The 20944-nt window shown below is 50.2% G+C and overlaps 3 protein-coding genes across 3 annotated transcripts in view; 1 reads left to right on the top strand and 2 right to left on the bottom strand.

Moving 5' to 3' along the window:
* Positions 1–20944, bottom strand: part of FAM131C (family with sequence similarity 131 member C) — a 71743-nt gene that overhangs the window by 10131 nt on the left and 40668 nt on the right. The window lies entirely within an intron of this gene.
* HSPB7 (heat shock protein family B (small) member 7) lies at positions 2219–7114 on the bottom strand. Its single transcript, XM_079987372.1, has 3 exons — positions 6813–7114; positions 4848–4984; positions 2219–2581 (listed from the first exon to the last, which is right to left on the bottom strand). Exons 1-3 carry the CDS (start codon positions 6889–6891, stop codon positions 2396–2398), a joined length of 402 nt encoding a protein of 133 aa, XP_079843498.1. The 5' UTR covers positions 6892–7114; the 3' UTR covers positions 2219–2395.
* CLCNKB (chloride voltage-gated channel Kb) overlaps positions 7427–20944 on the top strand; it is a 43607-nt gene continuing 30089 nt past the window's right edge. The window contains exons 1-4 of the mRNA XM_079986937.1: positions 7427–7583; positions 13874–14014; positions 17749–17877; positions 19251–19379. Of these exons, the coding sequence (XP_079843063.1) occupies positions 7544–7583; positions 13874–14014; positions 17749–17877; positions 19251–19379 (439 nt within the window). The 5' untranslated portion in view covers positions 7427–7543. The remainder of the gene's footprint in view (positions 7584–13873; positions 14015–17748; positions 17878–19250; positions 19380–20944) is intronic.

The following is a 20944-nucleotide window of genomic DNA, read 5'->3' as shown; positions in this document are numbered from 1 at the left end:
AAGTAAGTTCCAGTGTGTTCCATAGGGTAACAGGGTCTAGGATTGCAGCTTTTATTCCCCCCCCCCCCCCCAAATATGCCCCAGAACAACCCTGCCACGGGAAACGAGGCTCGCGTGTTGATGACTGGGGTGGTGAAGTTTTTGCAATAGGGGAGAATCCCGCCCCCCATCCCATCCGCTTTAAATGGTGTGGCCCTGGCCTCCCTCACCCCACTGCCTCTTATTATTGAGGAATCAAAAAGGATTTCCCCATTTTGTCGTTTTTAACAGCTTCAAATATCTCAGGAACAGGAAGAAGAAAGAAATTGTATTTCATGCCAATTTGGATGGTTTCTGCTTGATTGTTGAGATCATACAACCATTTCAATTGGAAAACTATTTAATAGAGATTATTTTTTATTAAAACCTTTGAATGTGTTGTAAATGTGTTATAGGAATACTAAGGTATCATATATATAAACCATATGTTCATAAAGTATATAAACCACGTGTCTGAAATAGTACAGGAGAGCAATCCTGATACCATTTTGACTCTCTCAAATTGACCTCAGATATTCTCCCCATTGTCTCTTTGCTCACAACTCCTGTCTTTAGGGCGTATTTGTGTATGAATAGGGTGAGCCTATGACCTGGATTCAGGAACTAAGTATTTAGCATCTCAAAAAGAATAGCCAGGATACCCAGGTCAAGCAATCAGTAACCATTATCAGGTATCTTGACAGATAGGTTTTCTGCTGTTGACTGCCCCCTGTGTTGTATTTCTGCTGGGGACCACCTCTTTCTGTGATGTATGTATTATGTTTGGGGGGGGGGGTCTTGAGCGACAGGGGAGGCAATTTCAAAAGTCTATATAAGACCTCGCACACCACTGTCCTGGGTGCCTCTCTCCCTCCCTGCATGCGAGGAGTGAGGACTCTGTTGCAACAGTTTAATAAAGATAAGGCTTACTAGCTAAAATAATAATAATAATAATAAGCACCCCCTTTGCTTGGGACGCAGGTGGCGCTGTGGGTTAAAGCCTCAGCGCCTAGGCCTTGCCGATCGAAAGGTCGGCGGTTCGAATCCCTGCGGCGGGGTGCGCTCCCGCTGCTCGGTCCCAGCGCCTGCCAACCTAGCAGTTCGAAAGCACCTCCGGGTGCAAGTAGATAAATAGGGACCGCTTACCAGCGGGAAGGTAAACGGCGTTTCCGTGTGCGGCTCTGGCTCGCCAGAGCAGCGATGTCACGCTGGCCACGTGACCCGGAAGTGTCTCCGGACAGCGCTGGCCCCTGGCCTCTTAAGTGAGATGGGCGCACAACCCCAGAGTCTGTCAAGACTGGCCCCTACGGGCAGGGGTACCTTTACCTTTTACCTTTCCTTGGGATTTCGCAGCAACTGGACCTCGAAGACATGATGCTTGAAGGCAAAACATTGATATGATGCCTAGGAGTTGCTAGAACAGAGGAAGCTGCTTTGTCTTTTGCCATGCATGGGGTCCACCTAGCCAACAATGGACTTTAATAATCTTGCATAATATGACATCCTATGCATGGCCAAAGTTTGGTATCCCGCCCCCATGGAACTTCTCAATTCTGGGTTTTCTTATTTTGTACCTGCTCGGTGCCCTGTGCAGTGGAACTGCCTGCACTGCCCTGAATCCTTCACTGATCTAGCTCAGTGGTGTCTGCACTGACTGGCAGCAGGACTCTCTCCCAGCCTTGCCTGGAGATGCTGCCAGGGACTGAACCTGGGGCCTTCTGCATGCCCAGCAGGTGTCCTGCCGTTGAGCTACTACAGCCCTTTCCCTCCACGGATTTTCTAACCCCCTTTTAAAGCCATCCACGTTGGTGACCGTCGCTACATCCTGTGGCGGTGAGTTCCGCCGTTCAATCCTGCTTTCTCTTATCTGTCCTGAATCTCCCAACTTTCAGTTTCACTGGATGACCACGAGTTCTAGCGTTATGAGAGAGGGAGGAAAAACTACTCCCTATCAAGCTTTCCGCATGCCATGCATAATTTTGTAGACTTCTAGCATTTCCCTTTTTCACTCACCTTTTCCTTAAACTATAAAACCCCCGAATGCTACAGCAATATCCTCTTTGAGGCGAAGCAACCAGAACTGTACCCCAGGATTCCCACACATGCAGAGACGAACGTGATGACTCTCCTTCCCTTTGGGAAAAAAATTCTCTAAAAAGAAACAGTCGCCCACAAGAGAAAAAGCGGATGTCACACCAGCTACCAGTATCCCCAATAATTTATAACAAACCAAAGGCAATCTATTATATACAAAGGAGAATGGCCGGGGGGGGGGGGAGTGGTGAGCCCAACCCCTTCGCTCACCTTCCGAAACCAACCAACCCCGCCCCCTCACCCCCAGGCCGTCCCCCAGTTGCTATGGGGCGATGGGGGATGCTCAGATTTTGATTTCAGTCCGGAAGGTCTGTTGGGCGTGCTCGATGTGCTTGCCGGGGCGCTTTTGAGCCTTGATGGTCAGGGAGCCGTCTCCGCCCAGGGCAGAGGTGACCGAGGTGGGGTCCACATCCTCAGGCAGCTGGCATTTGTGGGTGAAGGTGTTCATGATGGTCCCGTCCGCTGCCAGCTGAGCAGGGCAAAGAGAGAGGAGAGAGGAGTCAGCGGGGGCCTGGACTGGGGATGTTTAGTCTGCCTCCCTTTTCCCTCTGAGGATGGGTCAGCCTTTAGCACAGCAGGCCCTGCGGAACTCCCTGCCACAGGAATCGTCACTGCTGTCTTTTAGATGTCTCCCAAAAAAAGTGTTACTGCTCAGGCAGGACTTTGTCACTGTGATTTCTACCAGCCAGTATTTATTGATGCTTTCATTTATTTTATTGTGATTTTTTTGGTGGTGTATACCACCTTCCTGCATTTCTATGGAATCATAGAGTTGGAAGGGACCCAAGGGTCATCTAGTCCAACCCCTGCAATGCAGGAATCTCAGCTAAAGCATCCATGAGCTGGCTTTAAGTAGTTCAATCAATCTGCCTATAAATAGTTCAGTCAATCAGTTTAGGGCCGTGACCACAGAGATGGGTTGCAGTGGTGTATAGGGGAGGGCAAGGAGTCTCCCCAGTGGGGGGTGGGGGTGGGCTCTAGAGCATGGGCAGAGGGCAGAGGATGCAGCCTCCGTGCAGAAGCTCAGTCAGTCTTGACCTGGAAGGGGGACACTGGGTGGTATGCATTGCTAGCCTTACTCAGAGTAAGCCCATTGACATTAAGGGATGTGACTAACTGAACTCCAGGAGTTTCATTGCCCAACTCCCCCCCCCCAAGAATCCTGGGAACTGTAGTTTGTTAAGGGTGATCTGTATTGGGTGAACTACAGTTCTCGGGATTCTTTGCAGGAAAGTCATGTGTTTTTAAATGCATGACGTATACGCAGCCTGGCCGGAGTCTGTCCACTTTTCAGCTCTTGCTATGCTGTGATCCTTGTGGTATGTGGGTGCCCCTGATAGAAACCACACCTCCCTGCCTCAGTTGCCCGGTCTGTACAATGGGGCCAACTCATCCTGCTTCCACAGCCTCACTTCCCAACGCCAAGCTCTCCAAGTTGCCCCTTCTCCCGTCGGCCCCCCTTGGGACCGCAAACCAGAACAGGTGCACCCATTTCCTGGCCCGCAAAGCTCATGTCTTCCTCCCAAAATCCCTCCAGGATTTTCAAGGCAGCCAGAGAGCCAGGAAGATGGTTCAGTGCTTCTGTCACCATGCCTACTGTCTGGAACATTGCGTTCCCGCCCCAGAGGAGTGGCAGGAGGAGAGAGCACTGTGTCCCCAGCAAAGGCAGAGAGGATTTGTCACTGGGGAAGGATGCCAGGCAGACAGGGAGAGAAAGTCCAGGAGGAGCCCCCCCCCATTCCCTGGCAGCATCCTGGGTGCCCTTTCTTATGCCAGCAACATCCAGCACCTCTGCAAAAAGGGCACTGCTTAACCCCATCTCATTTCAGGCTGAAAGCACTTTTCAAGCACTTTCCCAAGAATTATGTGAACCATAGTTTGCCCCTCAGGTTTCCGATTGGCCACTGTGAGAGTAGGATGCTGAAAGTATCCTGCAGTACCCTCTTAATTCCCAACCACAGTTCCCTTAATCCTTTGGGGGAAGCTATGCTCTTTAAAAAAGGGAAGCGGGTGGCGCTGTGGGTTAAACCACAGAGCCTAGGCTGCCCCTACCAAAACCAGGCACCCTGGGACTAATAAACAGAGCAGCCCGGAAGTTCAGTTTAAATAAAAGGGCTGAGATTGGGACGCGGGTGGCGCTGTGGGTTAAACCACAGAGCCTAGGACTTGCTGATCAGAAGGTCGGCGGTTCGAATCCCCGCGACGGGGTGAGCTCTCGTTGCTCGGTCCCTGCTCCTGCCAACCTAGCAGTTCGAAAGCACCTCAAAGTGCAAGTAGATAAATAGGTACCGCTCCAGCGGGAAGGTAAACGGCGTTTCCGTGCGCTGCTCTGGTTTGCCAGAAGCAGCTTAGTCATGCTGGCCACATGACCCAGAAGCTGTACGCCGGCTCCCTTGGCCAATAAAGCGAGATGAGCCCAGAGTCGCCCACGACTGGACCTAATGGTCAGGGGTCCCTTTACCTTTACCTATGCGCATTAAAGTTACGGTGTTTTCCCCAGCCCCAAACTCAGAGGTTCTTTGGGAATAGATTTTGCCCTAAGAAGGTTGGTCTGGAGGAGATCTGGGCACCCCTGTGGTCCACCCTTCCTTCCCCAGATCCTTTGGACTACAATTCCCATCAGCCCCAGCACCACACCTCTGTGGCTCATGGAAGTTGTAGTCCAGAGCTCCCTTAAAAGCTATTTCCCGCTGGATCTAAGAGGCGGAGGGGGAGGACTCGGAGGGGCCTCTCACCTTCTCTGCGTGGACTTCAATCTGGTTTTTTGACGTGGTGATGATGATGTCTTCGGGGGAGAAGTCGCTGACGTCCACTGCAAACTGATACGTGTCCCCTAAGGTCTTGATGTTCCCCATCCCTCCAGCACGGCCCGCTGTGAAAAAGAGGGACAAGGTTGACGTGAACCCCAGATCCCTCGACACAAGGATCTGTTCTCTGGGCCACGGAAGGGTTCAGAGCATTGGCCCAAAACTGGAAGCAAGAAGAATTACCGATGAAAGAAGAATGGAGGTTGAAATTGATGGACTATGCAAAATTAGATAAACTAACAGGAAGGATTCGAAACCTTCGGGACCAGAGATTCTCAGAAGACTGGAGTAAATTTACGGATTATTTGAAAAGTAATTGTGATGAACAGATTACGCTAGTAGGTTTGCAAGAAGTTTTGTACGGCGAATTATTTGAAATATTGCAAAAAAGATAATGAGGAGAATTATTAGTTAAAGATAATTAAAGGTAATATGAAATTAAGAAATGCATAATAAGTGATAAGAACGGAAAACCATCAGAGGTGTTGACGGAAGTCCCCCAAAAAATAATTGTGTAAGATGTGAAGTTCTGTTGTATGAATGCTAAGTAATATGTTAAAAACTAATAAAAATGTGTGTGTGTAAGGGTTCAAGGCATCTGTCTGCTGGGGACAGAATACTGGGGCAGGATACTGGAGAAAGTGGACAGAGAGACAGGTGTCCTCCCTCCCTCTCCGAATACTGGAGCTGGAAGTGAGAGAGCCGGTTTAGAGGATTCAGGACAGCGTAAAGGAAACCCAGTGACAACAGTTAAACTGTGGAACTCCCTCCCACAGGAAGCAGCAATGCCGAACAATTTGGATGGCTTTAAAAGAGAATTGGACAAATTCTGGAGGACAACAAAGTGAATCCTGTTTACCGTCCACATTGGCAATGTTCTACACTCACAGAGGTCGAGATGCTCTGGTTTCCCATGGGGTGGGGGCTTCTGGTCAGCCGCTGTGAGAACAGGAGGCTGGGCTACATTGGTGGGGTCCCTTTGGCCTGATTCACTACACTACACTGACCAGGTCCAGAGTGCCAGATACTATCACACCTCCTTGGGCCACAGAAAAGAGCCCCAGAGTGGAGCATCAGTAAGAAAATCAGCAGATGTCTGCCCCAGCTGCCCTCCCTCCCCCATCATTGTTTCAGGCCTGTTCCCGTCTGAATAAGGGAAGGGCAGTGGTTGCTCAGTGGTTAGAGCATATGCTTTGCCTGCAGAACGCCCCAGGTTCAGTTTCCCACGGCGGCATCTCCAAGCAGGGCTGGGAAGGAGTCGATACTGAGCAGGATGGAACAGTGGCTGGACTCAGCTGAATGCAACTTCCTGTGGTCCCAGGTCCAATCTATAGTCAAATGACCTCTGCCTGAGACCTTGGGCAGCGCCTCAGAGGTGGAGGAAGGAGGAAGCAGTAGTCTGAGAGACTTCACAGATCCTTCTGTCCTGGGGAGCCATGTCCAACCTGAAGGTCCGATTGGGTTAAGGATGGAATGATCTGTATCTTTGGATTCTTCCAGTTTATCATTTACCCCTTTGGAAGTTCAGTGCTCCACATTAGTTTGCAGATTATTTTTATAAATAAGGTCACTAGAAAATCTCCAGCATTTTAGTGCTGAATCTCCTAACATATTTTGGGTTGGCTCTGTTGCGGTTCAAGGCGTGAGAATGTGGGAGCAAATTTGCCTTAGAAGCCACATCCACCTTCAGATCACCTTTACACCACTTTTAACAGTCTTGGCTCCCCTCCCAAAGAATCTCAGGAAACGTAGTTTACCCACCACAGCGCTGCCCTCAACAAACTACAGTTCCCAGGCTGCTTTGAGGGAAGCCATGCACTTTAAATGTATGGTGTGGACAGGATCACACCCAGGCACACAAACACACACGCCCCGTTCCCACAGCCGCCTTGCCTGAGAAGCCCAGGGGCTCGCTTCGTGGCCTCAGGAAGCCCCCAAAATTGTCGCCGAATATCCCGTGCGCCTTCTCCATGGCGGCGAGCCTTGCTTGAGGAAAGAGCTGTACCCCCAACAGTGGCTTCGACCTCTCCGAAGGGGTTTATCCGGGAGAAAGAAAAGGAGGCGCCCTAATTCAAGCTGCCCAAGGAGTCTGGAGGCACCCAAGTTGGGTGGGCGAGAAGAGAGCAATTCCCTTCCCTGTTCAGCCCTTTCTGCTCTGCTCTGAGTCACTCTTGGGTGCTCGTGAGGTATTCAGCCACAGCTGCAGCGCATATAAAGGCGCTCCGAGCCTCTGGGCCGACTTCCAGGCCTCTTGTCAAAGTCTCTAAATTTAGGCACTCTAGCATCATCACTCCCTCCGACCATCCCGCTGGAAAGTTTCCCCGGTGGATTGGGGGTGGGGGGTGGGACACGGGCTCCAAACAAACAAGGTGGGGGAGCGTCATGACTAGCATTCCTGCCGGCCTGGATAATAACAGCTCCCCCCCCCCCCGCGATTAGCCCTGCCTTCCAAAAAAAGGCGCATGAGTGGGCATGTGAGCCTGGCAAGGGATTGGGATGGGGCGGGGAGGGTGAGTTTGTGTGACAGGAGGCAACAAAAGCAGATCCTAAAAGGACGATTCTCTGAGCTGGAGCAGAGAGAACCACTGGGATCTGGGCTGGCAGATCAAGACCTTGGGGGCAGGATGTCAGGAGAGCCCCACAGACGCCCGACCACAAAATCATGTAATTGTAGAGATCAAAGGGGACCCGCAAGGGTCATCTAGTCCAACTCCCTGCAGTGCAGGAATCTCAGCTAAAGAATCCCTGACAGACGGCCACCCAACCTCTGCCTTAAAATTTCCAAGGAAGGAGAGTCCACCACCTCCCAAGGGCGTCGAACAGCTCTTGCTGTCAGAAATGCCTTCCTTATGTTTAGTCAGAATCTCCTTTATCATCTTGGTCACCCTCCTCTGCACACCTTTTAGTTTGTCAATATCCTTCTTAAATGGTGGTCTCCAGAAATGGGCACAGTAGATCTAGGTCTGGCCCACTGAAATCGACCAATTCCTTGTCATATCCTAGCTCAGTCACAGGAGTCGCTGACGGGAATGTCGCTGGTCATTCCTGGAGTTGGCAAGGCTCACTTGACGATTATGAGAAACGTCAGCCCGGCTGATGGAACTCTCCGCCACTGGAGATTCAGCAGGGGGTGCCTTCTGTGCCAACGTTTAAATTCCTCCTGTTCCGTCAGATAAGAAGACATCCTTACAAAATGGTTCGTTGATGTCCTTTTTAAAACTTTTTAATATGGTTTATATTTTTACTGCTGTAAACTGCTTTGATAGATATATATATATATTTACGATAGAGCAATATACAAATATTTTAATAAATAAATAAAGGACCACCGCCAGGTCCAGCATCCTGCCTTGCCACTGGCCAACCAGATGCCTCTTCCTAAACAGGGCCCTGAGTGCAACAATTCTCCCTTTCTGCTGTTCCCTGCAACGAGATTCATAAACATTTACCGGCTCCAGTTAAGGCATAGCCATTGCAACTAGCAGCTCTTTTCCTCCTCTAAGCCACTTTAAAAGCCATGTAATTTTTGTGCCTGCTGCTTTTGCTTGACTCGGTGGAAGCACAAAGATGAAAAATGTATAATATTATATATACCATAGTCAGGGCTGTCTTAAGCATATGCAGCACTGGGGTGCAAAGATCCACCCGGTGCCCCCCCCCCCGCCCCGTTGCCTAGTCCAAGGCATACAGGAGGACGGAGTCGGCTGACCTCAGTGTCTTGCTGGCTCTGTCGCCCCTGAACTTGTGGCGCAGAGCCACCCACAGCAGGAGCGCCCACTGCGGCGCTCTGACCGATGGGCCAGCTCTTCCCCAGACTCAACTCTCAGGCCCCGGACTCTCAGCCCGGTGCCCCTGAGAGCCCAGCATCCGGGTTCCCCGCACCCCTAGCACCTATGGGTAAGATGGCCCTGACCATCGTTCAGTAAGGGGGGTAAAAAGAGCTAAAGGACCCCTGACAGTTAAGTCCAGTCACAGACGGCTCTGGGGTTGCGGCGCTCATCTCGCTTTACTGGCCAAGGGAGCCGGCGTACAGCTTCCAGGTCATGTGGCCAGCATGACTAAGCCGCTTCTGGCGAACCAGAGCAGCGCACGGAAACGCCGTTTATCTTCCCGCCGGAGCTGTATCCATTTATCTACTTGCACTTTGGCGTGTTTTCGAACTGCTAGGTTGGCAGGAGCAGGGACCGAGCAATGGGAGCTCACCCTGTCGTGGGGATTCGAACCGCCGACCTTCTGATCGGCAAGCCCAAGAGGCTCAGTGGTTTAGACCGCAGCACCACCCACATCCCTCAGTAAGGGGGGAGGGACAGCTAAATCAAGCAGGACCCCCTTCAAACAAGCCCAAAGGAAACCTGTTTGATTTGCATCTTGCGTCCTGAAAGAAGCTATTTCCAAACAGTTGCGAGGCTCAGGCTGGAATCCAACAGGGGAAGCAGCAATGCGCAAAGCCTCACCAGTGCAACTCCTGCCTGCCTTGCAGCCCTGGGGGGCGAGGATGAAAGGGGACGCCGTAAGCATTGGGGGAGGCAGTGCCAGACCCCCCCCCCTTGCATCCTTCGCCCATTTAAGGTTCCCTTTCCCAGCTCGCTCGGAGGGATCCCGGGCCAATGCCACCCCGGGGCGCTTCCGCGCACCCGGCCGCCCGGAATGTGCCTCGGTTGCGCGCTGGGAGGGGTGAGATGAGGCAGGCGGGAGGCATTTCACAGGCGGCTCGGAGGAGGAGGAGGAGAAGGGGCTGGATCAGAGCTAAATCCGGCTTGCTTGGTCACCGTCCCGGCTCAAGCCTTAGTCACCTTTTGCTCGCGCTCGCTTGCCAGGGACGCCTGCCAATGTCACGCCGATCGCCCTCCGCTGCTTCCCGCAGGAGAAGCTCGCCCTTAAGCCAGGAGCCCGGCAGGCTCCTCCTCCGGGTGGCGCGGAGGCACAGAAAACATTCACGCGTTACCTACTGGGGGCATATTTGGGTTCGGAGGCAAACTGGCCCTGCCCCCTAGGGCAGGGATGCCAACTAGAATAAAACACTGGGGGAGGTACCGTATGTCTCGCCCCAAATAATCCTTTTTATATATATATATAATTTTTATTAAATGATTTTATGTTACAAAAAGCATTACAACCATACTACCACAAAATATTATTGAGAAATAAAAATGACATGCATCAATATTTTGTTTGTTATTTGTTATTTACCGTCTTATTTCCTCCCAAACATTTCATACAAAACACCCACCCACCCACACACACGAGAAATAATAATAATGCTAATAATGAAAATAAATATTTCCCCCCTTTTATCTTACAAAATCTTTTCTTCAGTTTTGACTTCCTGTCAAGTCCCTTCGCATATGTTTTACCTTACAATTGAATGTACGCAAAACAATAAACCCTGCACAATCGATCACACATGCACACCATTTGAACGGCAATACACATCAACTTGGGGGGGGGGCAGTCCCCTCAAAAAAATTATTGGGGGGGGGTGATGGTACCTTGGCCCCAGGAGTTGGCTCCTACGCTGCCCCCCTGTATTTTCTTTCATAAAACATATATACTCTGATTTGCAAAAATAAAAGCAAATTAGCAGCAGCTATTTAAAACGTCTGAAAAATTTAAACCAACTGATTAAAACCATGTCAGCAGTCTGGGTATCTGTTGAAACAAAAATGGTGTTCTTTTAAAGCGAGCACCAAAAAGAACACCTTGAAGGCACCTGACATCAATAGGCAGGGAGTTCCAAAGTGTGGACGCTGCTGCCACACTTAAAGATGGAACACCCTGGGGTCAGCCGTCTGACACAGTTCTCCCCAATGCTTGAGAAAAGATGGGGCTCACGTTTCCCAGTAAAAGGGGTGTTTTTTTCTGCCTGCGGCCTCTCACTCTCCCTGCCCCATTTCCAGGAGTCTCGGGGGGGGGGGTGCTCTCTTGCACTCGGGTCCTGCTTGCAGAGTACCCTTGGGGGGCATCTTGTTGGCCACGGGGACTGAAAGCAACAGGCTGAACTACAAGGGCCCTGGGCCTGATCCAGCTGCCTCTCCTGATGTTCTTATGTCTCTGGGCAGAGCAGAGGGAGCTTGCATCTCTGCCAGGTACACAATGGGGACCATTCAGCTCAGCAACCCAGCACGGCCCTTAACAAGGAGGCACTGAGTGATGGGGGCATTTTCCATCCTGCAACAAGTGGTTCAGGGGTACGTCGTCTCTGCCCCCTCACCCATTATTGAGGGGAAGTGCGTGGAACAGGTCTCGGTGTTTCAATTTCTGGGAATGGAGTTGAGAGATGACCTAACCTGGGGAGAAAACAGCAAAGACCTGATGAAGAGAGCACAGCAGAGGTTATATTTTGTGAGAATCCTCCGGAAAAACAATCTCTTAAAGGACCTGTTGATGGCATTTTACCATTGTACTGCGGAGAGTGTATTAATTTATGGTCTGTGTGTGGTTTGGGAGCTGCACGGTCAGGGAAAAAACAATGCTCTCCAGGGTTGTAAAGACTGCGGAGAGAAGAATTGGGTGCACTCTTCCCACCTTGGATCAAATCTATGCTTCCAGGTGCCATAAGAAAGCTGCAGAGATAGTGCAGGATAGTGCGCACCCCGGAAATGATCTCTTTCAGCTTCTGCCTTCTGAAAGAAGGTACAGGGTTATAAAGACTAGGACTAGCCGCCTGAGAAACAGTTTCTATCCAAATGCGATTTTGGTTTTAAAGATTATTGTATTGTATCGTCTCGTTCAACCACACCCCCAGTGCCACCCCCAGTTACAGAGTTGGTGATGAGGGGGCATTTTTTAAAGGACACAAGTATTGTCCCATCCGGAGCTGGCAAAAGCAAGTCCCATCTAGTCCAGCCCCTCTCTCTGTCCTCGCAGTGGCCAGCCAAATGCCCCAAAGGGTGTAATAGAATCATAAGAGTTGTAGAGCTGGAAGGGAACCCAAGGGTCATCTAGTCGAGCCCCACAAGCAGGACCTGAGCAGAGCAGCAGCTGCACTCTTCCCTTTGTGCTGCCCACCAACTGACTTCCAAGGGTATCCTGTCTCCAACAGTGGAGAGCATAGCCATTGCGACTTGCAGCCATGAATTTGTCTAATCCTCTTTCAAAGTCCTCCATGTCGGTGACCGTCACTGCTTCCTGTGGGAGGGAGTTCCATAGGTTAACTATGCACTGTGCAAATGATGTGCTTTCGTATGTTGTTTTCACTAATGCCCCTTTTCCCCAAACCAATGCACTGCCATTGTTTGGCTGGGGAATTATATCATGAAGTTCAGAGAAGTGCAGAGAGGCAGTTTCTCGCTGAAACACAAATAAAACTGAATCTGTCGCCACCATCCCACCTTATTTATGACGCTTACAGAGGAGAAAGGAAAGCACTGAGGCACAGTGAGGCCCTACCCACACAGCCCCACTGCCCTTGACTCTGTCTTTTGGTCACACAAGAGTGTAATGCCTACTTTGGGGAACTGGAATGCAGGCACGTACTCTGCAGATGAGCTCCTGCAACTCAAATCAGATGCTGGCCCTCGAATCTGGCTCAGACGACACCCTTGTGGTGTACAGTGGCGTAGTGTGGGTTGTCAGCACCCGGGGCAAAGCAAGTAATTTGCACCCCCTAACCCATGGATTTGCGCCCCCTAACCCGTGGATTTGCACCCCCTAACCCTAACCCCCAGATGTTGCACCCGGTGCGGCCGGCCCCCCCTGCACCCCCCACGCTACGCCACTGGTGGTGTAGGAGGGCTGGATCCCAGCGCAGGCAAACTGCTCTTCCCTCGCAGCCCTTTTCCTTGCTCCTGAGTTGCTGCCAGGCCAGTTCCTTCCAGCTCAGGTCTGCCTGGATCCCTGAAGGGCACTTTCTGCAAGGTCCCAAATCACCTGCAGATGGTTAGAGGTCAGGGAGAGGGGTGTGGTGGGGAGGGAGGGAGACAGGTGTGTTCTCTGGCTAGCGCAGGTGCAGAGAGACAAGATCCCGGAGAGGACACACCAGGACTTTTCCACCAGAGAGGCAGGGTAAGTCTTTTGCACGCTTTAGGGTTGTAGCTTGTTAACTCAGGCAGCCAGCTGTGACTTGTGCACTTACCTGGGATTCAGCCCATTAAACATAGCAGGACTTACTCTTGTGTAATTCAGCCTAGGGCAGAGCTGTGGGAGTCTCTTGCAGAAAACCCCCTGCAAGGGGGTCTTCAGAGAAGACTCTTGGTTGCTCCTGTAGGTGAAACGACAAGGGTTGCTCAGGGTGTTTTGTTGGGGTTAATTCTTTCCAGTTTGGTGGTTTTCAAGAAGAAACAGCAGCCGTTGCCATGAATTCCTACTTGAGGCTGAAAGAGGAGAAGGAGATGTAAATTGCTAGCATTTTCTCTTAGAAATAAACCCTGTGGGAGGTGGGGGGGGGGGCCTTTGACTTTCTGAATTTTTGAGTAATTTGGCATCCCAACCCTTTCCCAAGCAGGAAGGTCCGCTTTGCAGGGTTTACTCTGAGCTTAAGTGTGCACAGGATTGCAGCCTCAGGAACTTCAGAATATTTCATGTTTACACTTAAAATTATGCAGGGGGGCTACCTGCATCGGCCTGTTTTATGTTAGACCGAAGTTGTGGCCCGTAACTCCAGGTGCTAGTGGAGTACTCAGAACTCAGTTGTGCAGAGAAAATGCACTCTGTGCATGCCTAGAGGCACCCTTTCCCTCCTGCTTCGGACATTCCATGGCAATGTGGGGCTGAGTTTACCCAGGTCTAGGCTTGAATGAGCCGGAAGAGGGCCAAGGATGGATTTAGGGGAAGGGCCCAGAGTTGCTTGCTCAGTGAATTCAGCAGCACAGAGCCCCACATAGTTGAACCAACTTGCCCACAGGATCACAACTCCCACAGAGTTGGGAGGAATGGTGCAGCAAATTTGGTCTTCAGCCTTTCCTCCCTGCCCCACCATGTAGTCACCCGCTGGGAACCTTCCCCATTTCCAACAGGGGGTGCTTGCCAGCCCTATCAGCAGATGGATGCAGAAGGTCAGCAGAAGAGGAAGGGTGGAAGGGAGGAGGAAGAAGAGCGGATTCTGATGCTGGAGCAGAGTTGGAAACCTTGGCCAAAAACACGGAGGAAGATCAGAGGTAAGGGAAAAGGAATCTAGGGATCTATAAGAGTCAGAGGATCCCCCGGGTGGTTATCCAGACTTGACAGGTTCCCTGAGCAGCATCCATGCTGGTCCTCAAAACCTTCAGCTGCTGGTGGGAATGCAGGAAGAATCAAGGCAGATAAGAGAAAGTCCTTTTTCACACAGTGACCACCACCAACCTAGATCGCTTGAAAAGAGGATCAGAGAACTTCATGGAGGAGATGGCAATAATAATAATAATAATAATAATAATAATAATAATACAGGAACTCCGCTCACTCTGGGGAGCTTCCAACAAATTATAAATACCACAGTAAAACTTCAAACATTAAAACCTTCCCTATACAGGGCTGCCTTCAGGTGCCTTCTAAAAGTCAAAAAGTTGTTTATTTCCTTGACATCTGGTGGGAGGGCGTTCCACAGGGTGGGTGCCACCACCAAGAAGGCCCTCTGCCTGGCTCCCTGTAACCTCCCTTCTCGCAATGAGGGAACCGCCAGAAGGCCCTCGGCGCTGGACCTCAGTGTCCAGGCTGAATGATGGGGGTAGGGACGCTCCTTCAGGTATACAGGACAGAGGCCATTTAGGGCTTTAAAGGTCAGCACCAACACTTTGAATTGTGCTCGGAAAGTACTGGGAGCTGACGTCCTGTCGATCTTTTCAGACTGGTGTTCTATGGCAGCACTTAGAATTCCCTGCATATTGGCATCAGGCAGGCCCCTTCGCTAAAACATTTTTGTTTAAGGAAGCCTGCCCAGATGTTTATTAGAAAGCCAACGTCTTAATCTGTTTGCAGTCCACTGCTATTTTAACTTTCTGAACGTTTTGAATTATCATAGCTATTTTCCCTACTGGTAATTTTATTGCTTTATTCCTTTTCTGCAAAACTGCTTTGAGGTTGCTGTTGCTGTTTTTTTAACAGCTAAGCGGTTATTATATATATATATATATATATATATATATATATATATAATAAACAATAAGTGTTTTTGAGCATGTGCGAGAGAGAAATCAAGGCAGAAGAAGAACCTGCCGGCCTTTGAGAGAGAAGGGCATGATCCGAATTTGCAAGTGAGGCAATGTGCCTAAAACGCTGTCATGGAAAATGCACCATCTGCTTTCATGTAGGCAGGGCTTGTTGGTCCCTAAACAACAGTCCCATCTGATGAAGGCGGAGCTCTGTCGGTCACGAAAACTGGCGCTGCGCCCCAGCCAAGAGAACCCCCCCCCCCCCCGTGAACTCGCCAGAGATATTTTGAAGCAGGAACCAGACCTTTCCCTGCCCCTACCCGGACGGCGATGGAAGTGGCCGCCTTGGGGGGGGGGGGAGAAGGAGGTGGGAATGGGATTCCAACGCGGTGACCCAGAGAGGGATTTAGCTATGGACCCACACGCTCCCTGGCCGGTCATTCCTGCGTCTGGCCAGCTTCAAAATACACCCGGCGGGGAATGGAGAGGAGACTTTGTCCCGGACTTTGTGTTTTTCCTGAGTCTCTCCCCCCCCCCAAGCACAAGTGGGACAAGACTGAGAGCCGAGCTGATTCCATTTGGTGCCAAATTGCTCAGGAAGGAATCTGAGATCTCAGGACGCAATAGATTTAACCTTCCTGCGGGGCACAACTTTGATAACTTCCAGCGCGCACTGGTGAAAGGGGGTGGGAAGAGGTTTTCGTGTGTGTTCTTTTCTGTTGTCGCTGCCCCATCTCAAAGCCCTACCCCCAAGTGTATCATGATATGATCCAATGTTTATAAATATAGGCCTAGTGAGCATGAGCGTAGCATGGGCGCAGCTACCCCCTCCAAAAAAATCAATGAAAACCAATACAAATCTGAGGTTCCCCTCCCCCCCCCGCATCAAAAATCCTGGCTGCCCATGCTAGTGAGGAGTCATAGAATTGTAGCGTTGGAAGGGACCCCAGGGTCATCTAGTCCAACCCCCTGCGATGTAACAGACTCCTCTCCCTCCGTGGGTGGGTGTCAGCTTCTCCCTATTTAAGCCAATTTGAATCAGAACCTTGTGGCAGGGAGTTCCGTCAGTTACATTTCACAACAGTGCAGACAAGTCCTTTTGATTTGCCTGCCTGGAATCTCTGCTGAATCGGGTGACCCTGAATTTTAGTCTTATCCACTTTCTCCTCTTCCTTTGAGGTTTATAAGCAGAGGTTGGATGGCCATCTGTCAGGATGCTTTAGCTGAGATTCCTGCATCCCAGGGGGTTGGACTAGATGACCCTGGGGTCCCTTCCAATGCTACAATTCTATGACTCCTCACTAGCATGGGCATTGTTGTTGTTTAGTCGTTTAGTCGTGTCCACCTCTTCGTGACCCCCTGGACCAGAGCACGCCAGGCACTCCTGTCTTCCACTGCCTCCTGCAGTTTGGTCAGACTCATGCTGGTAGCTTCGAGAACACTGTCCCACCATCTCGTCCTCTGTCATCCCCTTCTCCTTGCGCCCTCCATCTTTCCCAACATCAGGGTCTTTTCCAGGGAGTCTTCTCTTCTCATGAGGTGGCCAAAGTATTGGAGCCTCAGCTTCACAATCTGTCCTTCCAGTGAGCACTTAGGGCTGATTTCCTTCAGAATGGATAGGTTTGTTCTTCTTGCAGTCCATGGGACTCTCAAGAGTCTCCTCCAGCACCATAATTCAAAAGCATCAATTCTTTGGCGATCAGCCTTCTTTATGGTCCAGCTCTCACTTCCGTACATCACTACTGGGAAAACCATAGCTTTAACTATATGGACCTTTGTTGGCAAGGTGATGTCTCTGCTTTTTAAGATGCTCTCTAGGTTTGTCATTGCGTGCCTCCTGTGTGTTCCTGCCCTGTGGTCGACCTGGGCTCACTTGGCAGCTTCTGGACACCAAGTGATGCTGGTCTCCCAACTCCAGCATAGCCAGTTGTCCGGGATGATAATGGGAGCTGGAGGAGTCCAGTAACATCTGGAGGCCCACAGGCTCTCCCATCCCTGCATTAAAAGGATACAGAGTAGTGATGGAGGCATCTGGAGCAGTAAAAGCAAGTGATGGTCTAGTTAAGGGACAGAGAACCTGTGCTGCCATCTTGACCTTGCAGGACTCCGGGTCCCAGCAGCCAGCATGGGCAAGAGTCAGGGCCGGAGCTGGGAGCTGGAGTCACAACAACATCATCCGGAAGGCCACAGGCCACCATCCCTGCTGTAGGGATAGCTCAGTGAGAACAGTCTCTTAATCTCAGGGTTTCTGGTTCAAGCTCCACATGGAGCAAACGTTTCCTGAACTGCAGGGTGTTGGGACTAGAGGAGCCAACTCTACAATTCCACGATTGTATCATCAGGAGAGCCAGTCCAATTCTCTCTTCTAAAAAAGACAAGAAAGTGAACTGTCATGTCAACATAGAAAGAGGCCTTGTACCAAGTTGATACTATTTTGCCAGCCTTGCAATCTCATGTCCCTTCCTTCCATACATCACTACTGGGAAAACCATAGCTTTAACTATACGGACCTTTGTTGGCAAGGTGATGTCTCTGCTTTTTAAGATGCTGTCTAGGTTTGTCATTGCTTTTCTCCCAAGAAGCAGGCGTCTTTTAATTTGCATATAAGAATGTCAGCATTTTGGGGGTGTGGTGGTGGATTCCAATGTGTGCCAAATGAAAGGTCTGTAGATGCCCCCCCCCCCAAAAAAAACCCTCCGCTGGGCGTCTCTTATGGGTGCCAACGTACCTGACTCACCCTGGTCCTCTGCTGCCCCCTGCAGGCTGCCTGGAGTTCGTCAAGCGGCAACTTTTCCGCGTGGGGGACGACTGGTACTTCCTCTTCGCCCTGGGGGTCATCATGGCCCTGGTCAGCTTCGCCATGGACTTCACCGTCTCCAGGATGGCCAACGGTAACAGACACCCCCAGACCGCTCTCAGTCAGCCTTAGGCTCCTAATCTCTGAAAGGCAGCAGGAGAACCGGAGAGCTAAATTATTATTCATCAGATTTATTTAATTGGATTCTTGCATTGCAGCAGCTTGCTCTAGATCAGTGTTTCCCAAATTTGGGTCTCCCGCTGTTTTTGGACTACAACTCCCATCATCCCTAGCTAGCAAGGCCAGTGGCCAGGAATGATGGGAATTGTAGTCTGAAAAAACAGCTGGAGACCCAAGTTTGGGAAACACTGGGCTAAACGATGATGATGTTGATGATGATGATGATGATGATGATGATGATGATGATTTTATTATTTATATCCCACCCATCTGGCTGGGTTGCCCCTTTTAAATTAATAGACTTTGCCAACGTTGGTCCATTGTTTTCAATGGGTTCATTGTGAGTGTAAACCTTAGTAAAACCACAGAATTGCAGAGATGAAGGGGCCCAGGGGTCATCTGGTCTAGCCCGCCTGCCACAATGCTAAAGAATCCCCGACTTAGTTGGGTACTTAGTTGAATATTCTCCCATCAGAGCCCCTACAGGAAGGATCGTAGCCTCCTTGCATGTATCCCCTTTAATGGGCTCATTCATTTAAAAGACTTCTGTTCTGCCTTTGGGCCCAATTAGCAGCAATTATTGACTTGCAATGCCATTTATAAGAATGACATTGTGGACGTCGAAGCCCTTAGAACAAAGCCGCCCTAAGAAGCTATTCACAAAACTAACCTTCTTGCACAGCTTTTAAAAGGACTGGGCGAAATGCGAAGGCAGAGGAAGACAGTCTGATGCCCTTCAGTTCACTGCTGGACTCCAACTCCCAGAAGCCTCAGCAGCCCGGATGACCGATGGTCAGGGGAATGATGGGAGTTGGAGTCCAGCAACATCCAGAGTGCCACATATGATTTCCATCTGTCCATTCATAGAATCACAGAATTGGAAGGGAGCCTGAGGGTCATTTAGACAAGTGTTTCCCAATTTTGGGTCTCTAGCTGGGTTGTGGGTGTTGGTTTTTTTGGACTACAACTTCCATCTTCCCCAGATAGCAAGACCAGTGGTCAGGGATGATGGGAACTGTAGTCCCAAAACCCCCAAAAGAAGGCAGAGTAGTGATGGGGGTAGCCAGGGGCAGTAAAGGCAAGTGTCAGGGGCAATAAATGGCCTGTGTGGTCCTCTAGCCATTGCTGAGGCAGCCCAGCCAGTGACTAGGGATGAGGGGAGTTGGAATCCAACTACGTTTGGAGGGCCATGGGTTCCTCCATCCTTGTGTTAAGCTGCCCAGTTTGAACCAGCTGCTAGGCGATGCGTCCAGAAGGACATGTCGATTTTCCTTTCTGTTTCTTTAGCCCACATGTGGCTTTACCAAGAGATTGGGGACTACCCGGTGCTGAAGTACCTCTCCTGGACCATGTACCCCGTCGCGCTGTCAGCTTTCTCGACTGGCTTTGCACAGAGCATCACACCACACTCTGCAGGTGAGCCGTTGGGTGGGCGAGTGGGAGCAGGGGTCGGCCACTGGCGGCCAAGGTGCGGAGCCTGCCCCAGCCCCAAACTGCCAACAGCTCAACAGCCTGCCTGCCTGCCTGATTCCTTGGCAACTTAACAGCAGAGGGAAGAGAAGGAGAAGGAACATTAGGTACTCCTGCTCATCACTTCTGTCTTAACTGTCATATTTTGGTGTCCCTGCACAGTGCTTTCTCAGGGGGGACGCAGGGGTACGCGTACCCCGAAACATTTTGTGAATCTAACAGGAGAACAAACTAAAAATGTTAAAAATTTTAGTTTCTTCTCTAGCTTGGTGAATCGTCAGTTCCGTTGCTACCCCTGACGGTGGCCTATAAAATGGTGGCTTTCTTGAGTCAAAATGAGAGTACCCTTTAAAAAATGTTTTAGAAAAAAAAGCACTGCCCCTGCATATACCTAATTCAAAATATAAATAATAAACAGTAAAATAAAATTCCATTTTTAGAAATGAAACAAAACCTACAGTAAGATGGAAAACGCTGCTTGTTTTTGTATACTTCCACTTTATTTGTGTTTGAAAATATTCTTCTGCTTTTTTTAATTGCAAAATCTTTGATCAGATTCTCAAAACATCTTACGTAACACATTTGCTACTATACTTAGTAGGCATCCAGCATGCCTTGTTTGTATAGTTGTTCTGTTGGGATTTGTAATATACTTTAGCTGAGAAAATGAATACTCAGCTGAGCAATTTGTGGCCATTAATGTTAAAAATCCGGCAGTGGAAAATTTCCTGCGGTGCCCCTTTCCCTCAATGCCCGAAGCACGTGCTTGTTTTGCTTAATGGTTAATCCAGCCCTGCCCTGGCAGCATCGTTGAGTAGGGCTGGGAGAGGCTCCCTGCTTGAAAACCAGAGAGCTTCTGCCAGTCAGTGTAGACAAGACAGAGCTCAATATGCCAAGGGTCCTCAGTTCCTGCATCTTAAAGGAAGGGTCTTCACTCAGCTCGCAAAGAATGCCGCTTATAAGAACAACATTCTGCTTTGCATGCCAAAGGTCCCTGGGTTCAATGCCCAGCAACTCCAAGTGGGGCCCGAGACCCTGGAGAGCTGCTGCCAGTCAGTGTAGACAGAACTGAGCTAGATGGACTAATTGGCTAACTCAGCAAAGGCCTTAAAGGTGGGTTCCCATGAGGCAAGACACAGTGATAACAGCAAGAACCTTTATTGAACCACATAACTGGGAAACAGAGGCAAAGCAACTGCTTATATACATTCCTGAGAGCCAGGGCTACTCCCACTGCCAACGTGATTGGCTGCCTAAACTTCCAAACTGCGAATCACGACTCAGGGTTCAAGGGGCAATGGCAGAGGCCCAAATCCTGAAATGTTCTGTGATTGGACAACGTGTATCGAATCAGAACACAGGAGCTCAGAATCCTCAGTCCAGACTTAAGGTAAAGGTAAAGGTACCCCTGCCCGTACGGGCCAGTCGTGTCCGACTCTAGGGTTGTGCGCCCATCTCACTTAAGAGGCCAGGAGCCAGCGCTGTCCGGAGACACTTCCGGGTCACATGGC

This window comes from Podarcis cretensis (genome assembly GCF_951804945.1).
Source record: "Podarcis cretensis genome assembly, chromosome: 8".
NCBI lineage: Eukaryota > Metazoa > Chordata > Lepidosauria > Squamata > Lacertidae > Podarcis > Podarcis cretensis.
Note: the sequence above shows the minus strand (reverse complement) of the source record. Positions and strands in the feature narration are given on the sequence as shown.

What these genes read in the sequence shown, in the direction of transcription:
- HSPB7 (XM_079987372.1), bottom strand. Translation starts at nt 6,891, where the DNA reads ATGGAGAAGGCGCACGGGATATTCGGCGACAATTTTGGGGGCTTCCTG. An exon ending in CGAGCCCCTGGGCTTCTCAG is followed by an intron (nt 4,985 to 6,812) that starts GCAAGGCGGCTG and finishes TCTTTTTCACAG; the next exon opens with CGGGCCGTGCTGGAGGGATG. An exon ending in TTGAAGTCCACGCAGAGAAG is followed by an intron (nt 2,582 to 4,847) that starts GTGAGAGGCCCC and finishes TGCCCTGCTCAG; the next exon opens with CTGGCAGCGGACGGGACCAT.